Genomic DNA, 19,547 nt, shown 5'->3' with positions numbered 1-19,547 from the left:
AGCAACAGCAATGCTACTATCTCCCGTAAATCAAAATGCACAGCAAAGTTGCTAGAAATGCACTATTTTACAGCAAAATTTGTTACATAATAAAAATTTCTAAGTGGTGTTCCTTGTGCTTACATGAAAAAAGAGAGAGAGAAAAAAAAAGATCGGCAAACAAAATTTTCATAATCCAGATTATTTGGAACATAAGTACCACTCAGTACGTATACATGTATATGGGCTAGTGATGGACACACATATGAATATTATAGTAGGTATTAATTATTTGTTTCATACTTAAGGCAGGTTCACACATATCAATTTGAAACTGAAATTGCAAGTGGGTAGAGTTTCCAACTGAGTATTGGTACCTAGTGACTGGAAGAAACATTGGCAAAACAAGACCAACATGTTGGTCTTGTTCAGCTGATTTGCAACTTTGTTTACATTGTGACATTACAGAGAAAGATTTGAAAAATGTGGTGATGATGTAGAGAAGATTTTGGAGTTGGTGAGGGAAAAAGAGCACATATAGGACCCTAAAAGTGATTTCTATAGCAAAAAATCTTGCTCAAATAGGTGTTTGTTAAGATAGCTGCCACCAGGGGTGTGGAGTCGGAGTCAGAGTTGGAGTCAAGGAGTCGGCTACCTTTGGCCGGAGTCGGAGTCGGAGTTGGAGTTGGTAAAAATATGAGCGACTCCGACTCCTTTACGTGACATATTTTCGAGTAAAGATTCCACTTCATGGAAATTGGAGATTCCTACAAATTGGGAGAAATAGGCTTTGTGGAGGATGTGTCCAATCAAGCATTACATATAAAGATAATTTTTATTAATTTATGATAATTATATAATCGTCAAGTATACTTTTATTATGGATTGACTCAAAAATATGTAAGTATTGATTCTCTTAACTTTTGTCTTTTTTGGGTGTGGCAACTAGCGGGCTTTTTGCTTAATCTTTTCCCTTGGCCACCATCCCTGATGTAAAGAAAAATAGACTATATCGTTGTACTGTATAAAAAAAAAAAAAAAAAAAAAAAGGAGTCGGAGTCGCAACCTTCAAATTTCCTGGAGTTGAAGTCGGAGTCGGAGTCGCAACATTTAAATTTACTGGAGTCGGAGTCGGAATCGGACTTTTGAAAATCTGACTCTCCACCCCTGGCTGCCACTGATGACTGCTTCTCTCTATACAGGGTGTAGTTGGAGGTGAGGAGTGAATACTTGTGATGATTTAATTTGATTGCAATTGTCATTGTCAACAGAAAAAGACATCTTGTTGAGTAGCTCTTTGTTTACAATACTTTCCAGTCACTATGTATGAACGTGTTCTGACAAGAAGGGCTCAGGTGATACTTCTAGTGACTTGCAATTTCAGTCGTATATTGGCAAGTGTGAAACTGCCTTTACATTTACAAGCGAAAAAATCCACTTCAAATTCTTCATCATTAGCCTCGTCTTCCTGATCCTGTGAACTACTACAGTAATGCTTCTTTCTGCAAGATCAGTGATGTTTTTATCCTTAGGTAAATACACTTTGATAGTACTTATGTGTCAAGTGGTATACAGGAAGCAGATACATACGGTGGTTAGTGATGTGCCTCTCACACTTAGTAAGGGAATATTAATAAAATTAATTTTTATATTAAAAAGTTTAGAATTTGTTTACTTATTCTACTTTTATTTATTTTTTTTTTTTCATTTTATGTAATGTGCCAGAAAACATGCTGGATCTTGTTTTTTTGTGCTAGACAAAGCACTAGGCGCAGTTTTCTGGAAAAAAAAAAAAAAAAAAAAAAAAAAACGCTGAACCACCATTGAGTGTGTTAGAAATTGTGCATTTTGTGCTAAAATGGGAACACTGAGCAACAGAGAGACAAGACTGGCATTCCAGATGTACAATGACACATTGTCATCCAAGGAGGCACTGCAAATCCTCATGTTTCTATCTCTCATATGCATAATGGAAAGAGAGCTGAGTAATTTGTCAGCATGGGCAATTAAGAGTTAAAGTAATAATACAGGCAACCCCTGATTAACGAATGTTCACACAACGAAATTTCGCTATAATGAACATTTCCTTTTACTACCATCTGCTCGTATAACGAACACCAAACTCACGTTAACGAAATTCTATCCAGGTAATTTTTTCCAAGTTTGAAAGCCCCGCTGTATCACCCAAGGCAACAGGCTTTTGAATACACAAGCGCCTCTTGTGGACAAAATGCGCACCACTCACTCCCCTATCCTTCCCCACTTTTAGTTCAAAACAATAACAGCGTCAGCAGCAGCTCATCTTCCTTCACTCATCAGGGTTTTTATAGTTAGCGAGTGGTGTTTGTGCTTGGTGTCTGTGTGTGGTGCTTTTGAGTGTTAGTGAAGTGAAAGTGTGTACTGCAAGTGTTAGATTAGAGTGAAATAGTGGTTAGAATCAGTGTTTGTGAGTTAAAAGTATTTTTGTAGAGCGAGGAGACTAGGCTTGTAACTGTCAAGTTGACCTTGAAAGAGGATTAGTTGACCTCACTTAGGCCCCCCCACCACCGCGGTTCCCCACCCGCCGTCACCAAGTATTTTTATTTGTTTGTGAGTTAACAGATTGTAAATTAGTATGGCGGTAGCTACTGAGGTATATCAGAGTGTGATTGAGTGCGTGAAAGAGAGTGTTGAGATGGGATTGGGAGAGTTTGTTGTGTGTGAGATGTGTGGGCATGACAGGAAGGTCGTTGACTTTTCTGAGTGTATGGTGTGTAGGCTCAAGAGCGAGAATTTAGTTCTTTCTCTTGAGCACCGAGAATTACGAGAGGAAATCAGAAAGCTAAGTGAGGGGAAAAGTGCGAACGAAGTTCTCATCTTTGAGTTGAAGGAGGAGGTTAAGAGGCTTGGGAGGCAGTGGAAAAAATTAGGCAGGAGATCAGTGTTAGGCCGAAGGTTGGACCTTCTGAGGGCGACAGGGTGGCTTGGCCCTCTGTCGGGAAGAGCAGAGTGGGGAAGAGGGAGCAGGCGAGCCAGACTGGGAAAGATAGTAGTCAGGATGGGCAGAGATGGCAGGTTGCGAGGGAAGGAAAGCGGAGGCAGTTAGGGAGGATAGGACTAAACCTGTTGAGTGTGAAAATAGGTTCGGTTTGTTGGAGGGGGAGGGGGAGAGTGAGAGTGAGAGTGGAGTGAATGAAGTGGTTGTGGTGAGTGAAAGGAGAAAGAAGGGGGTAGAGGAGAGGAGGAGGATGGTTGTGCCTAGCACACCTCAGGTGTGTGTGGTGGGTGACTCTCAGGTTAGGTATTTAGATAGCACTTTCTGTGGGAAAGACAGGGATAGGAGGACGAATGTGTGTATGCCTGGTGCAGGTGTGAAGGCAGTGAGTGAGGAGGTGCAGAAGAGGGTTGGGGGGATGGAGAGGGAGGGTGTAGTAGTTTTGCACGTAGGTGGGAACGATGTCAGAGCAGGTGGGTCGGAGGAGTTAGTGGCAAGATTTCGGGAAATGTTAGGCAAGATAAGGGAGAGTGGTAGGAGGTGTGTAGTGTCAGGAATCTTGCCTCGTGTGTATGTTAGCAGGAATGGTTGTCTAGAGCCATTGGTGTGAATGATCGGGTAAAAGGGATGTGTAAGGATGTGGGTGTCAGCTTTGTGGATGTATGGGATAGGTTCTATGGGCGAAGGGATTTGTATGCTAGGGATGGTGTGCATCTGAGTAGGAAGGGTGTGGATGTGCTGAGTGGATGTCTGGAGGGGAGTTGGGATGGAGTGTAGGGGTGAGGTAGCAAATGCATTCCAGAAGAAAGATGCTAGACATAAATTAGATAGGATAAACAGAGATAGTGAAAAGATTAGGAAAGATTTCCAGGTGCAAATAGGAGAGAATAAGATTAGGATTCCAAATAAGGAGACAGCATCTAGGAAGGTAGCAGGACTTAAATGTTTTTATGTAAATGCCAGGAGTCTTAGGAACAAGAAGGACGAGTTATCTAGTTATATAGTTGAGGAGGACTTAGATGTTGTATGTGTCACAGAGGCATGGGTAAATGAGGAAAAGTTTAGGAAAATAGGAAAGAATATGAAGTAGATGGATACATTATGTATTTACACCAGAGAATTGGTAGGATAGGTGGAGGAGTAGTTATTTATGTAAAAAATCCTTCATTTCCAGTCAGGTTAATGGTATTAAGGTAGATAACAGAGTAGAGTCCTTATGGCTGGATGTTAGAGTAAACAAAAGTAAGGTTATTAGAGTAGGAGCTTTTATAGACCACCTAACCAGTCAGCAGATGTAGACAACCTTATGGTAGATGAGATAAATAGGGGTGTACTAGTCAGACAATTATCTTAGGGATTTTAATCTTAAGTCAGTAAACTGGGAGAGGATGGTAGGAGATGCTAGTGAAAATAAGTTTATGGAAAGTTTTCAGGATAACTATTTAGTGCAGATGGTAGATAAACCTACTAGGGGGAGGAAGGTTTTAGACATAGTACTAACAAATATTGAGCATTGTTTAAAGGAAGTTGAGGTAGGAGAGACTTTAGCAAACAGTGACCATCATATAATTAGATTTATCATTAATTCCAGTAGGGATAATATAGTGAATAAGACTAGAGTCCCAAACTATCAGAAAGGCAATTATGGTAGGTTACGTCAGTTATTAGGAGAGGTAAACTGGGAAGATAGTTTTGGAAATAAAACTGCACAGGAGATGTGGGATATTTTTAAGGTTGTAGTAAAGGGTATAGTGATGCAGTGTATCCCTTACAAAGATATAAGGCAGAGAAACAGGAAGCCATTATGGTGGACTCATGAGATAGGTAGCCAGATCAGAGAGAAGAAGAGGGCATACAGAGAGTTGCAGAAAAGTGGGAAGATGTAGATTTGATTAGGTACAGACAGGTCAGAGATGATTTGAGTAAGGTTATAAAAAAAGTAAAAGGCAGGCAGAGATAAAACTAGCTAGAGCTGGGAGTAAAGATCCCAAAAATTATATAGTTATTACAAGGTCAGTGATAAAAGAAATAAGGATAGGATTGGACCACTCAGAAAAGATGGTGTAGTAGTGGATCAAAATGAAGACATAGTAGAATTATTGAATGAACAATTTTCTTCAGTATTTACTAGGAAAGAATAGGAAATCCTGTTACAAACAGTGCGACGAGTAGTTTAAGAGCTTTAGAAAATATTGATATAAAACCGGGAATTATTAGGAAATTTATTCTTGAACTAGACGATAGGAAAGCTAGTGGTCCTGATGAGCTACATGCCAGAGTACTTAGGGAGGGTGTAGACAGTATTTCTGAAGCACTTAAGTTAATCTTTGAAAGATCACTTAGGTTTGCTGAGATACCTCAGGACTGGAAGTTAGCTAATGTTACTCCAATATTTAAAAAGGTAGGAAGGATGATGCGAATAATTATAGACCGATCAGTTTAACTAGTATAGTATGTAAGATACTAGAGAAAATCATTAAGGGTAGTATTTGGGAGCATTTAAATGAGAATAGATTAATTAGAGATACCCAACATGGCTTTAGATCAGGGAGGTCCTGTCTTACAAATTTGCTCGATATCTTAGAATATATTACCAAGGAGTTAGATGATGGAAATAGCATAGATGTTATATATCTAGATTTTAGCAAGGCGTTTGATAAGGTACCGCATAGGAGGCTAGTGTACAAATTGAGACTACATGGGATAGGGGGTAGGTTAGTTGATTGGATTAGTGAATGGCTTTCTGATAGGAAACAGAGAGTAGTATTAAATGGGGCAATGTCTGAGTGGAAGGAAGTGGTTAGTGGGTACCCCAAGGATCAGTGCTAGGACCTCTTCTTTTCTTGGTGTACATTAACGATTTAGATATAGGAATTAGTAGCAAAGTATCAAAGTTTGCAGATGATACTAAGATAGCATGTGCAGTACAGGGTGAAAAGGACAATTACAGAATACAACGAGACCTGGACAGGCTGATAGCATGGGCAGACAGGTGGCAGATGGAGTTTAATTCTAAAAGTGTCAGGTTATGCATTTAGGTAAAGACAACACAAACTTTAACTATGAGATGGAGGGATGTTGGCTAGAGGCAGTAGAGGAAGGAAAGGATTTAGGAGTAGTGATAGACAGGACTATGAAATTTTCAAAGCAATGTTTAGAAGCAAGAAATAGGGCAAATAGGATCCTGGGTTTTATAAATAGAAATGTTAGTTATAAAAGTAAGGAAGTGGTGCGTAGCTTATATAATTCCTATGTTAGGCCCCATTTAGAGTATTGCATACAGGCCTGGTCACCCCACTATAGGCAGGATATCAACATGTTAGAAGCAGTTCAGAGAAGAGCAACTAGGATGATACCAGCATTAAAGCGCCTGGAGTATAGAGATAGATTAAAGGAATTAAACATGTTTTCATTTGAGAGGAGATGTATAAGAGGGATATGATAGAGTTATTTAAAATGTTCTCAGATACAAACTACATAGATGTGAGATCTTTCTTTACCTTAGAGGAGGGAAGTAGGACTAGAAATCATGGCAGGAAGATTAGAAAGCAAGGCTGCAGGTTAGATATAAGAAAATATTTCTTTAGTCATAGGGTGGTAGACTTCTGGAATGCATTGCCAGAGACGGTTGTAAATAGCACTAGTTTGACAATGTTTAAAAACAGATTAGATAAGCACTTAAATTTATTAGATTTATAATTATGTATAGCGCTGCATGATAGTTTTTATAAGAAATTTACTATAGTTAAACAAGACATGATCCCCATGTATGTGGATTACAGATTGTAGAGGAATTCGATGCAGGACTTAGCCCTGTTAATGGGCCAAATATTTAGAATTAGTATATAATGTATTGTGTACTTGTAAGTGTATCTTTAAGTACTGATGATGAGGTCGCTGTGCGACTGATACAGGATAACCTAGATGGGCCCTGGTGGCCCTTTGTTATCCTATTATTTATGTTATGTTATGTTATGTTATCAGGCCACCAAACCATCCTGCGACCAGCCTTGCAATGTCGCCTAGCATTGCTAAGAAAACCAAGAAGTCTCTTACTCACGAAATGAGGCTGGATATTATTCACAGACACGAGAGAGGCGAGAAAACTAATAGCATTGCTCGCCACCATGACTTGACTCCATCTACTGTCTCTACTATTTTCAAGTCAGCAGACTCTATTAAGAAGGCTGGTGAGACTGTATCTTCCTTGCAAGCTAAAAGAACCACCCAAACTCATGACTCTGCAATGGATAACGTAGAAAGCCTTATGGAAATGTGGTACAGGCAACCCCCGTTTAATGAGGGGCTTACGTTCCTAAAAAAAACCTTCGTTAAACGAAACTTCATTAAGTGAACCGATTATAACAAGTTTAACCCCTGACTTGAACTTCCATTGAGAGTAAACAAAGCAAGAGTGCATCATTGTAGAGTGAAAGTTTTATTGAAAGTAAAAATTATGAAGTTAAACATTTAAGCAGTTTAATTTAAGTCCACATTTCTAAAAGGCTTTCCATTTTATCCATTGTAGAGTCACGAGTTCAGGTGGTTCTTTTAGCTTGCAAGGAAGATACAGTCTCACCAGCCTTCTTAATAGAGTCTGCAGACTTGAAAATAGTAGAGACAGTAGATGGAGTCAAGATGGTGGTGAGCAATGCTATTAATTTTCTTGCCTCTCGTGTCTGTGAACAAGTGAACAATATCCAGCTTCACTTCGAGAGTAAGAGACTTCTTGGTCTACTTAGCAATGCTAGGCGACATTGCAGGGCGTTTTGGTGGTAAGTTGAGCGAGGGAAGACGAGCTGCTGCTGTTGTTATTGTTTTGAACTAGGGGAGTGAGTGGTGTGCGTTTTGTCCATGAGAGGCGCTGGTGTATTAAAAAGTCTTTTGTCTTGCGTGATACGGCAGTGCTTTCAAACTTGGAAAAAATTACCTGGATAAAACTTCGTTAATGCGAGTTTTGTGTTCGTTAAACGAGCAGATGGTAGTAATATGAAACCTTCGTTGTAGCAAAATTTTGTTGTGTGAACCTTCGTTAAGCGGGGGTTGCCTATACATGAGTTTTGTATGCAATACAATGATGCGCCTTTTGTTGTGTATTTCCCGCTCCACTCTCCCTGCTTTCATAAATTTAAGATCATCAACATTATAAAGTTACTTACTTACATACATTAGTGTACATTATAATGACTTAGTCTTAAATTAAACTGCTTAAATGTTTAAGTTCATAATTTTACTTTCATTAAACCTTTTACTGTACTATGATGCACTCTCGCTTTGTTTACTCTCAGAGGAAGTTCAAGTCAGGGTTCAAACTTGTTATAATTGGTTTGCTTAACGAAAATTCACACAACGAACGTATTTTTTAGGAACATAACCCGTTCATTAAGTGTGGATTGCCTGTACTAGTAATAATAATAATACCAGCAATAAAATAATGATGCATGCAATTACAGTAGGTAAAAGTACTGATTGTAAGGTAGGTTAGTGAGCATCAGGGGGAAGATTAGTCTTTAGTAGGTCTCAACTTTGCATATTGGACACGGTGATTTTTTTTAGCCAAATTTTTGGGAAAAAGGTGCATCATATATGCCATCAAATACAGTACCTGAAAAGGAGCAAAATTAAGCAAACCCCTCCTATCTCTGCCTATCTCCTCCAACCACGCTAATGTCCCCCTCTTTGGGAACAATGTTGTAAGCAAAACTTTTCTTCTCATTGTGTAAAAGCAAAAATTGTGTAATGAAAAATATAAGAATGGTAAGTAGTCATGTTTATCATTTCATAAATGGTTGATTATCCCATCTCCATGTTTTTGTGGTATTCACTGTTACCAGTTCCTGGGATTTGAATCAACAGGAATGGTGCTGCATAATATCTGCTGTGATTTTAGTTGAATATATTTGAATTTTGATGGTATTTCTTTTTTTTTTTTTTTTCTGTTACAAAGCATGCCTGGTTTTAGCTTCCTATCATTGTCTGGACAAGTAGGTTATATTAATACAACCTTCATTCCTCATGACTGTATCTAATGTTTAATGCTTCACACATTTGTGACAGTAATTTGTATATCTTATTTTGAAACTTTATGAAGGTAGCATTCAAGAAGAAAATGGGAGTGAAAAGGGAAATGTTCTCAGTAACAAATTTTCAATATCCAGATGTGGTAATTATAATAGAAGGAAAAAGCTTTTAAGGTGGCTATTGTATATTGGAAATTGTGGTTCATTGATATATCCTATTGATGAAGTTTCTTAATCTCACAGTTGTTTTAAATGGAGCTTATAGATGATGACAGTGATAGGGGTGATAGAAATGCTATATTATTATGATGAGAGATTAAGGTGATGTAATGATGGAATGATTGTTATATGTATTTTATATATGTTGATATTACCTACTGTTATTAATAAAATAGGTGACATACTGTTAATCTGATAACTATTGATAATTTCAGATGGAGTATATCGACTGCTATATGAAGAGGTCGATGAGAGTGAAGTGCCGATTGTCCAGTTCATCCCTCCAGATGACTCATCTGGGTTGTTAGATGAGTTTAGGTGAGTGTCTTTTGCCCTTTTTCACATATATTTCAACTTTTTTGTCTGTTATTTAATGTGTCATTATCTATCTTTCCTTTTCATTGTCTTAGTGATTTTACCAATCAAAGGAATGTTTATGTACATTACTGTATAATGAAAGAATGTGCATCAGAGGGGAATGTCAATTTGGTACAGTGTATAACCATAATATATGCCTTTATGGGTGACAAAAACCCATGCATATTGCGAAAACATATATTGTGAACTGAAGAATCAAAGGGAAAAATGGTATATGGTCAGACAGACCCAGATTTTAGGTTACAGTATTATAACATTCATACTGTATTTATGCTAGTGTGGCAGAAGAGCTCATTGAAGACCTTGTACTAGATGCTGTAGACATTTTTCATAGAAGAAAATAAATTTCAAGTAGGAAAGAGGAGGAGATAGAAGAACATAGACGGTAGACTGCTGTGAGGGATTCATTTATAACATTGTTCTACCTGTGGGGGTAAGCATTGGTGGAGGAGGTAGGCAAAGGAGAGTTTTAGAGTTTTTAGAGTTATCTTTCAATTCTTGGACTTTATGGGTGAAGCCATGATGATTTCTAACTAGTAAAAATCACAATGCAGTGGTGAGGCAGAGGGAACAAGAAAGCAGCAACAGATTTGTTAGGTGAGGGAAAGATGCATGTGTTAACCAGTTTGAATCTGGTGACAAAATATCTTTGGAGTCCTCAGAGTTGTCAGGTCAGGACTGCCAACCCACCATATACCTCCCCCAAAACTGCCAAATCCTGCTACACAAATTTGCTGCTTCTGAAAAAAAAGGATAAATAAATAAAAATAAATAAATAAATGAATAAATAAAAATGAATAAAGAAATGAATAAAAATAAAATAAATAGATAAAAATAAAAAGAAAAAGAAAGTGATAATAAATAGATAGATAAATAAATAAATAAATAAATATAAAAATAACAGACATTTACAATAGAAAAATTGTTATTTTCCTAAGGTTAACATAATTAACTTAAAATAATCAACATAAAACATTTTATGCAAAAATCACTGTGCCAAAAAGTTGTGTTCAATAGGAGAAATTATAGTGTATCATTTGTTTTTATCCTTATCCAGCCTAAATTTTCATCTACTGTTTTAAAAGTTGGAGACATCCGCATCCATGTCTGCATCCTTAACATAGATATCTTGGGTGATTAGAAGTAACATTGATTCTGTTAATTCAAATTTTTGGTTTTTACTCTTATTGAATGCATGAGCTTGCAATATGTTTTCTAGGCTTTTCAATTGCATTAATATTTTTTCTATTTATTTTTTTTTTTCAGTTAAGTTAATTTTGGAGAAAACTCTTTCTATCAATGCATTGCTGAGTGGCAGGCAAAGACAGCATGGGAAGAGTAAACTTTCCTAAATTCTTGAAGTCACTCTCCCCTGGTGCATCCTGTTGGTGGTAGACAGCCATCCAAAACTTCTTTTAACCATAACCTCACTTGGCCCATTAATAGTGCCAACTCTTTGCCATTGTTCATTAGGAATGACAATTTTTCTAGTTTTGGCTTCCTGAGGCTAAGAATGCTGAGTAAGAAGTACTTTACCACCCGAGTGCAAACATGAGGAATGGTGTGGTGCTCCCACTGGGAATGGGGTAAACCTGACTTATTTGTAAGGGAAGACCTCTAGGTAAATAAGGAACATCATTGTCAGCTGAGTGTGAAATTTTTTCTCTTCACTAGGTCTTGTGTATCTTAACTGCCAAGAATATTTTGATAGTGAGGATAATTTGTAATTTAATCAGATGTAAAAACCTGCCATCAAAACCGTCATGCAAAAAAGAAATCCTCTGTAAAAACTGCCAGCCTGCCAGCGTCAAATTTCCCTTGCCAGTGAAGACAGAAAACCCTTACATTTGGCGGGAAACCTGCCAACCTGTTAAATCTGCGAGTCCTAAGCCACATTTTCACCTTCAATTCGTGTTGAGATAACATCATAGCTAAGTTATAGCTAAGTTATAACTTGTGGCCTTATTTTGCGCATAACCATTCTGGCGCACAAGATAATACAACTTCATGTTTAGATCATCTTGTCTCCATCTCAAGGTGGTCGTAATGTATCTTGAGATGACATCACAACTCAAGTCGTGATGTCAGATACACACAAGTTGTGTGTCTATGCCTATACACCACATAAAAAGCATATTTTCATACAATTGAAAGTAAACTCCCTTATCAGTGTTGTGGGCAACATCCTACTTGCTCATGACATTCTGCTTGAACACTTGACACCGGCTGCCAAAACGGCTTCCATTCAAATATTTTCCCACGTAATGTTTGTTTTAGCTCCCATGAATGAGTGTCTTTAATCATGGAATATTAAAGATCTCGGAAGAATTTCATTGGCACTCTCAGAGCACAGATGTATATATTTGGGATTAATCTCTCTCTTCATTATGCATCGCCTTGGCAAATTGGTCCTGAAATTGGCATGATCCAGAAGCGCCAGTGCACCATTAATCTTACTAACCTCTTGCGCCAGCTGTGAGTTACCAGTATTCTGCGCCAAGCTATCTAACTCCAAGAGTGACTTTGTTGTGATGGTACCTGCAGAAATAATGTCGGCACTTACCTCCATGAGGCGAGAGTCAGCTTTCTTGGCATCCGTTTTCAAGGCTGCCATGATGTGCGGGTTGCACTCTACAGGTGCTGGGGCAGGACAGTTGTTGGGATGCCTGGTAACTGTATCTTCTGTAATGGCTTTATAATCCTCCTGCTGCAGTCCTTTTTAAAAAAATAAATTCACCATAGCAGCCACCTTAGGGTCAATATCCTCATCAACACTGTCCGTGGGTCCCAGAACTTTGGCAGCCTGCAATAAAACACTACTCCGATGAGGAACCTCTCTAATCTCACCGTCCTCCTCATCAGTGGAGTCCACAAACCCAGAAAAAGTCTCAGGCGAAGCAGCTGCCTGCAACCCCGAAGTACTTGCCTGGTAATTTACTTGGTGCATCTGTGGGTCAGGGGACTTATTAGCCAACAGTTTAGCCACTTCACCTTTCAAATGCACCAGTTCTTTCATGACCATTTGCCAGGAAGTAACATTATCCTCATGAACTGGGGATGTCTGTGCACGTGTGCGCCTAACTGGTTTGTTTACAACCTGGCGGCGTCGAATCCGACTGTCGTTCACCCTCTCCAGCCTTGCCTGGGAGTTGTCCGAGCTATACATTGACCTCACACTATCCCTTGATGACCAGTGGCACTCCTCCTGCTGTTACCATGGCAGGACACCTCAGGTGGCAGGGCTGTGCGGTCCTCCAGCCCCGACATGACTGACACCTGCACCCAACAAGCCAAAAGCCTGCATTAGCCCACAAAATTTACTAACTTGGCAAATTGGCAGGCCCATCCCATACCAATGCCCTATGGCAGGCCCATCCCATACCATAGATCCAACCTGAGTATATAGGGCAAAGTATCTGTTGTGACAAACGGCGATCGAAGGAAACACTGTGGAAAACGATGACCACGTCTGAAAAACACGTCTGACCAGCACGGGAACGGTCCAGCAACTGACTGGTCGGTGCGCTGATGGCTTATCTCATGTAGGAATCTCCACGTGGCAGGTGATTTGATGAAGTAAAATTGCAGAGAGAAGGATAGAAACCATAGGAGGGCAGTTTAGAAATCGAAGCTTAATGCCAGACTCTATCAAAAGCTTTTGATATGTTTAATGTGACAGCAAAAGTTTCGCCGAAATCTCTTAAAGAGTTTAACCAAGACTCACCAAGATCACCAGTAGAGCGACCTTGATGGAAGCCATACTGGCAATCAGATAGAAGATTGCAAAATGACAGATGTTTAAGAATCTTCTGATTCAAGATAGATTAAAAATATTTAGACAAGCAGGAGATTAAAGCTATAGGAAGGTAGTTATAGGGATAAGAATGTTCACCCTTTTTAGGAACGGGCTGAATGTAGGCAAACTTCTAGCAAGAAGGAAGGGTAGAAGTTGGTAGAGAAAGTTGAAAGAGTTTGGTCAGGCAAGGTGCAAGCATAGAAGCACAGTTTTTGAGAACAATAGGAGGAACCCCTTCAGGTCCATAAGCCTTCTGAGGGTTTTGGCTAGCGAGGGAATGGAAAACATCATTACCAAGAATTTTAATATGAAGACATGAAATAGTCAGATGGAGGAGGTGAGGGAAGGAGAAGTCCAGAATCATCCAAGGTGGAGTTGTTAGCAAAGGTTTGAGAGAAGAGTTCAGCTTTAGAGACAGAAAACATGGCAGTGGTGCCATCAGGATGAAATAAAGAAGGGAAAGATGAAGAAGTGAAGTTTTTGGAAATGTTTTTGGCTAGATGCTAGAAGTCTCGAGGTGAGTTTGAGTTTGAAAGTCTTTGATATTTTCTATTTATGAAGGAGTGTTTGCCAAGTTGAAGAACAAACTTGGCATGATTCCGGGCAGAAATATAAAGTGCATAAAATTCAGGAGATGGAAGGCTCAAGTACCTTTTGTGGGTAACCTCTCTATCATGTATAGCATGAGAACAGGCTGTGTTAAACCAAGGTCTAGATGGTTTAGCTTGAGAAAAAGAATTAGGAATACAGTAATACTCCGCTTAACGAATAGGATAGGGGGTGTCAAAGCTGTTCGTAGAGCGAAAATTCGTTAAGCGGATGTAATTTTCCCATAGGAAATAATGGAAATAGGGGGCATGTGTTCTGGGCTGGTCCCAACATACCACATCGGTTAAAAAAAATTATACATACGTTTGGCAGCATATTGGGTCACCGGTGTACCACTACTTTTATGATGTCATGAGTCATTGGACGTTAGAGGAGCTACATACAAATTCTCTCACATTCTCGCATTTATGTTCACAAAACAACATTTCTATTAGTTTTTTACAAACCTTGCCCCCAAGAAAGAATTGTTTTGTAATGCAGAAAGTGGAATCTTACATGGAATACCAAAAGATAAAGCAGAGATGAGATGAACCACACAGGAAGCAGGAGACTCGCGGCAACTCGGCCGCTTCTTCTTCTTCTTGTGACCTTTTAGCCCGCGTGTTGTCTTTCCCCATGTTGTTGTTTCACTCCTCTATTGCCTGTTATAATGGATATCATATCTTAATATTATACGCTCATGTTACGAGGATAACCTCAACTCCGTGGCACTGAGTAATAGTGAATAAGTAATGAAATACCGCGGTATTTCATTAGTAATTCACTATCACTCAGTGCCACGGAGTCAAGGTTATCCTCGTGGCATGAGCGTATATGAATACTAAGATATGATATCCATTATAGCAGGCAATAGAGGAGTGAAAACATAAACATCATGATGAAAGTAACACGCAAGCAAAAGGCTCACAAGAAGAAGAAGAAGCGGCCGAGTGGCCGCAAGTCCCCCGCTTCGTCTGTGGCTCATGGTTTATTGCTTGGTATTCCATGTAAGATTTCACTTTATGCATTACAAAACAATCATTTCTTGGGGGCAAGGTTTGTAAAAAGCTAATAGAAATGTTGTTTTGTGAACATATATGTATATATAAGACAGTAACACCACCTGAAGAGGTGGTGTTCTCAGCAACCTCAGAGCAACCTGATAGCAACCTTGTCACTGTCCCTCCAAGCGTTCATGGATGCCATTTCGCTTCAAGAGGCTGTTCTGACGTTCTTAAAGAATCTTGGATCCAGCTCCAGGAGCGCTAGAGACAGAGGCGGGGAGCCAGCCAATCACAGTGAAGCTACCACATTCGGTCCCTCACCTGGCAAATTCAAACCCAGAAAATTCACTAAAACGGATGTGGTTGTACGTTATGCAGACTTTTTGGTCTAACTTTATATAGTACGTTAAACCAGAAATTCGTTACACGAACGTTCGTTAAGCAGAGCATTACTGTATATGCCTCCATGCCAGTCATTATGTGTTCAGCACAAAGAGATGGGTCTCTGACACGGAAACAATAATCATTCCAGGGAAAATCAGCATAATACCTCCTCAGGTCTCCCCAACTGGCAGGGATCCTGGGGAGGGGTTGGAGAAATAGGACAAGATATAGAAATGAGATTATGATCAGAGTAGCCCAATGGAGATGATAGAGTGATAGCATAAGCAGAACAATTAGAGATGAGGAAGAGATGAAGAATTTTGGGCGTGTCTTTAAGACGGTCAGGAATACAAGTAGGGTGTTGCACCAGTTGCTCTAGGTCATGGAGGATAGCAAAGTTGAAGGCTAGTTCACCAGGATGGTCAGTGAAGGGAGAGGAAAGCTGCCAAAGCTGGTGGTGAACATTGAAATCTCCAAGAATGGAAATGTCTGCGAAAGCTCTACTTTGGAAGTAAATAGTCAAAGAGTTTACTATAGTCAAAGGAGAGATAGACAGTATAGATGAATTTAGTTAGAGAATGGTTATTGAGTTGAATCCAGATGATAGAAAACTTGGAAGATTCTAGAGCGTGGGCACAAGAGCAAGTTAAATCGTTGTGCACATAGACTTTGGAACGAAGATGAAAATAGAGAAAGTAGGAGGGAACAAAGAAGAGGTTACTGTCAATTGCCTCAGACAGCTGTGTTTTGGTGAGGAAAAGATGATGAGGTTTAGTAGAAGAGCTGTGGTGTTCCACAGATTGAAAATTAGATCTAAGACTGCGAATGATACAGAAGTTAATGTAGAAAAAGTTGAGGGAGGTGTCAAGACATTTGGGGTTGTTATCATGAGAGGAGTCTGACCTGGGGACATTTTTAGTCCCCTCCCCAGATGGGGACACTGGGCCTAGGTTTGGAGTCAGCATTTTTTTATTTTGAATTTTAAGTGAAGGGTGTATGTGTGGTAAGTACATGTAGTTTTGTGTGAAGGAGAGTTGTCTTTAGAGGGCAGGCTGCCCCCTTGAGTTGTGAGACACAAAGACCTCCTCCAATTGAATATAGTTCCTCTCCATTATATATATATATATATATATATATATATATATATATATATATATATATATATATATATATATATATATATATATATATATATATATATATATATATATATATATATATATATATATATATATATATATATATATATATATATATATATATATATATATATATATATATATATATATATATATATATATATATATATATATATATATATATATATATATATATACACACACACAGTAAGCCCCTGAATTTAGCGAAATCCAGCTTAGCGAAACCCTTATTTAGTGACTGTCTGGAAAAAGGCCAAGCCCTCAAGTTTATCGATTTTCTTATATTTAGCGAATGTACCGCGCTACACTGTCCCGCCTCCCATTCGCTCTGAGCCAATCGCGTGTCTGTTTGGCCGTGACGTCAGCCCCACAGTGCCTCCGGCATTCCCGCTCGACACTTGAGCTATTGTGTGTGTTAATTCAGCGTGTGAACTCATTTTTTGTGCTCCCATCCTTGCTGTTTGGCGAGTTTCGCTATCACCATGGCTTCCACTAGTGGTTCGGGGGGTGCTGATTCTCATGAAGGTGGCAATGTTGCAGCTGTAAATGGGGACTCGAAATGGGGACTTTGGGCGGATGAAAGACTGATTGGTATTTTTCCCTATATAAAGTAGTATTCAAATTTAGCGAAATTTCAATTTAGCGATGGTTTCGGCAGACTAATAGGATCGCTAAATGTTGGGGCTTACTATATATATATATATATATATATATATATATATATATATATATATATATATATATATATATATATATATATATATATATATATATATATATATATATATATATATATATATATATATATATATATATATATATATATATATATATACATATATATATATATATATATATATATACAGGCAACCCCGCTTAACGAAGGGGTTACGTTCTAAAAACACTTCGTTAACCAATTATAACAAGTTTAACCCCTGATTTGAACTTCCATTCAGAGTAAGCAAAGCGAGAGTGCATCATAGTACAGTAAAAGGTTTAATGAAAGTAAAAATTATGAAGTTAAACATTTAGGTAGTTTAATTTAAGTCATTATAATGTACACTAATGTATGTATGTATGTAACTTTATAATGTTGATGATCTTAACTTTATGAAGGGAGGAAGAGTGAAACGGAAAGACACTAACCGGCAACCTGTGGAATGTAAACAAAGTGCGCATCATTGTACTACATACAAAACTTATGTACCACATTTCCACAAGGCTTTCCATTTTATCCATTGTAGAGTCACAAGTTCAGGTGGTTCTTTTAGCTTGCAAGGAAGATACGGTCTCACCAGCCTTCTTAATAGAGTCTGCTGACTTGAAAATAGAGACAGTATAATATGGAGTCAAGATAGTGGCCAGCACTGCTATAGTTTTCTGGCCTCTCTCGTGTCTGTGAATAATATCTAGCTTCATGTGGAGAGTAAGAGACTTCCTGGTCTTCTTACGAACAGTAGGCCAATTGCAGGGCATTTTGGTGGTAAGTTGAGCTAGGGAAGACAAGCTGCTGGTGACGCTGTTATGTTTTGACTGGGAAGTGAATGTTGCGCGTGTTGTCCATGAGGCTTGATCTTGATCTTCATCTTTATTCTATAGGGGTCCCAGGATTTTTCCTGAGACAGGCCTTAGTACCAGCAGCTCCTGGTTTATTCAAAAGCCTGTCAACTTGCGTGATATGGTGGGGCTATCAAATTTGGAAAAAAATTACCTGGATAAAACTTCGTTAAAGCGAGTTTGGTGTTCGTTAAACGAGCAGATGGTAGTAAAATGAAATCTTCGTTGTAGCGAAATTTCGTTGTGTGAACCTTCGTTAAATGGGGGTTGCCGCCTGTATATATATATATATATATATATATATATATATATATATATATATATATATATATATATATATATATATATATTGGATATTATAACATTTAATTGGGGCATTTAGAATATATTCTTTTTTAAAACTGGAGTGCGTTGTATAGGAGCTTTTTTTTTTGAGTGAATGATCATTGTGCAACATCCCTTCCAGCCTTAGAGATGTGATGATAAGATAAGGAGACACTATAGTGAGGTTACATGTAAATCTTTATATCTTTTATTGTATTGTTCTTGTTCTTTTTATTTATTTGATGTGTTTTACTATTTTAGCCTATAATGTATTTGTAAATATACTTAACCCTCTGCTATTGCCTTTTCTGCAATCAATTTTTATTTGTCATGTTTTATTGCTATCATGCATACTTAAAAAGCTGCACATGTGTCTGTCACGCATGAAATTACTGCTATTGATTGCCCAGCGTTTAAAAACTTCCGGGTTATGACGTCACATAATAGTTGAGTTTCTCAGTATACTTCTATTGAAAAATGGTTCTTTACATATTTTCCCAATCTACTCATCCACCTTTTAGCCCCTAATCATCCACAATGAGGTACTGTATTTGATGGCATATAGGACACATCTTTTTCCATTACTTTTATCTACTCTTAACTGCTTGCATCATTATTTTATTGCTGGTATTATTTTTGTTACCAGTATTATCACTTTTAAAAATAAATTGTAAAAATGTAAGTAATCTAACCTATGAGGCTGTGATGCATGTTTATAAATATCAGCTGATTGACACCCTGACTCGATGCCATCTAGCAGTGTGTAGTAACAGTAAGTGCATGATCATAACGAAATGCATCAACACCCTCACCTTTATAGTGGCAGGAGGAGATTATGCCAAGGAGCATGGCAATAGAGCAGTAGCAAGAACTTTTTGGCTACCACCTATGAAAAAAATTATAAGTGTCTGGCAACAGCAAGAAGACCAACTGAGAAGCACAAGGAAAGATAAATATTTTTTGCTTATGTAAAGTGTTGTTAGTTAGATTTCTTTTCAACAGTAAATTCTTAAATTCACTTAAAGATTTTCTTCGTGCATTTGATTTTCTGAAATGGATGTGTGTCTTGTATGCCCGTGCATTCTATATGCTGTCAAATACGCTAAATAAAATGCTTTAAAATGTATGTTGTTATTATGATTCTTGATAAATTTTTTTTTATTC

At 38.2% G+C, this 19,547-nt stretch overlaps 1 protein-coding gene across 12 annotated transcripts in view; it reads left to right on the top strand.

The window, feature by feature from the left end:
• LOC123511327 (dipeptidyl peptidase 8-like) overlaps positions 1-19,547 on the top strand; it is a 610,443-nt gene that overhangs the window by 217,055 nt on the left and 373,841 nt on the right. For all 12 annotated transcript variants that reach the window (XR_006676755.1, XR_006676754.1, XR_006676756.1 and 9 more), the window contains one exon: positions 9,408-9,510. Coding sequence is in view for 8 of the 12 variants with exons in the window: in XM_045267115.1 (XP_045123050.1) it covers positions 9,408-9,510 (103 nt within the window). In the remaining 4 variants the exon portion in view is untranslated. The remainder of the gene's footprint in view (positions 1-9,407; positions 9,511-19,547) is intronic.

Source organism: Portunus trituberculatus, chromosome 31 (genome assembly GCF_017591435.1).
Source record: "Portunus trituberculatus isolate SZX2019 chromosome 31, ASM1759143v1, whole genome shotgun sequence".
Lineage (NCBI taxonomy): Eukaryota > Metazoa > Arthropoda > Malacostraca > Decapoda > Portunidae > Portunus > Portunus trituberculatus.
This window is presented reverse-complemented; position numbering and strand designations above follow the sequence as displayed.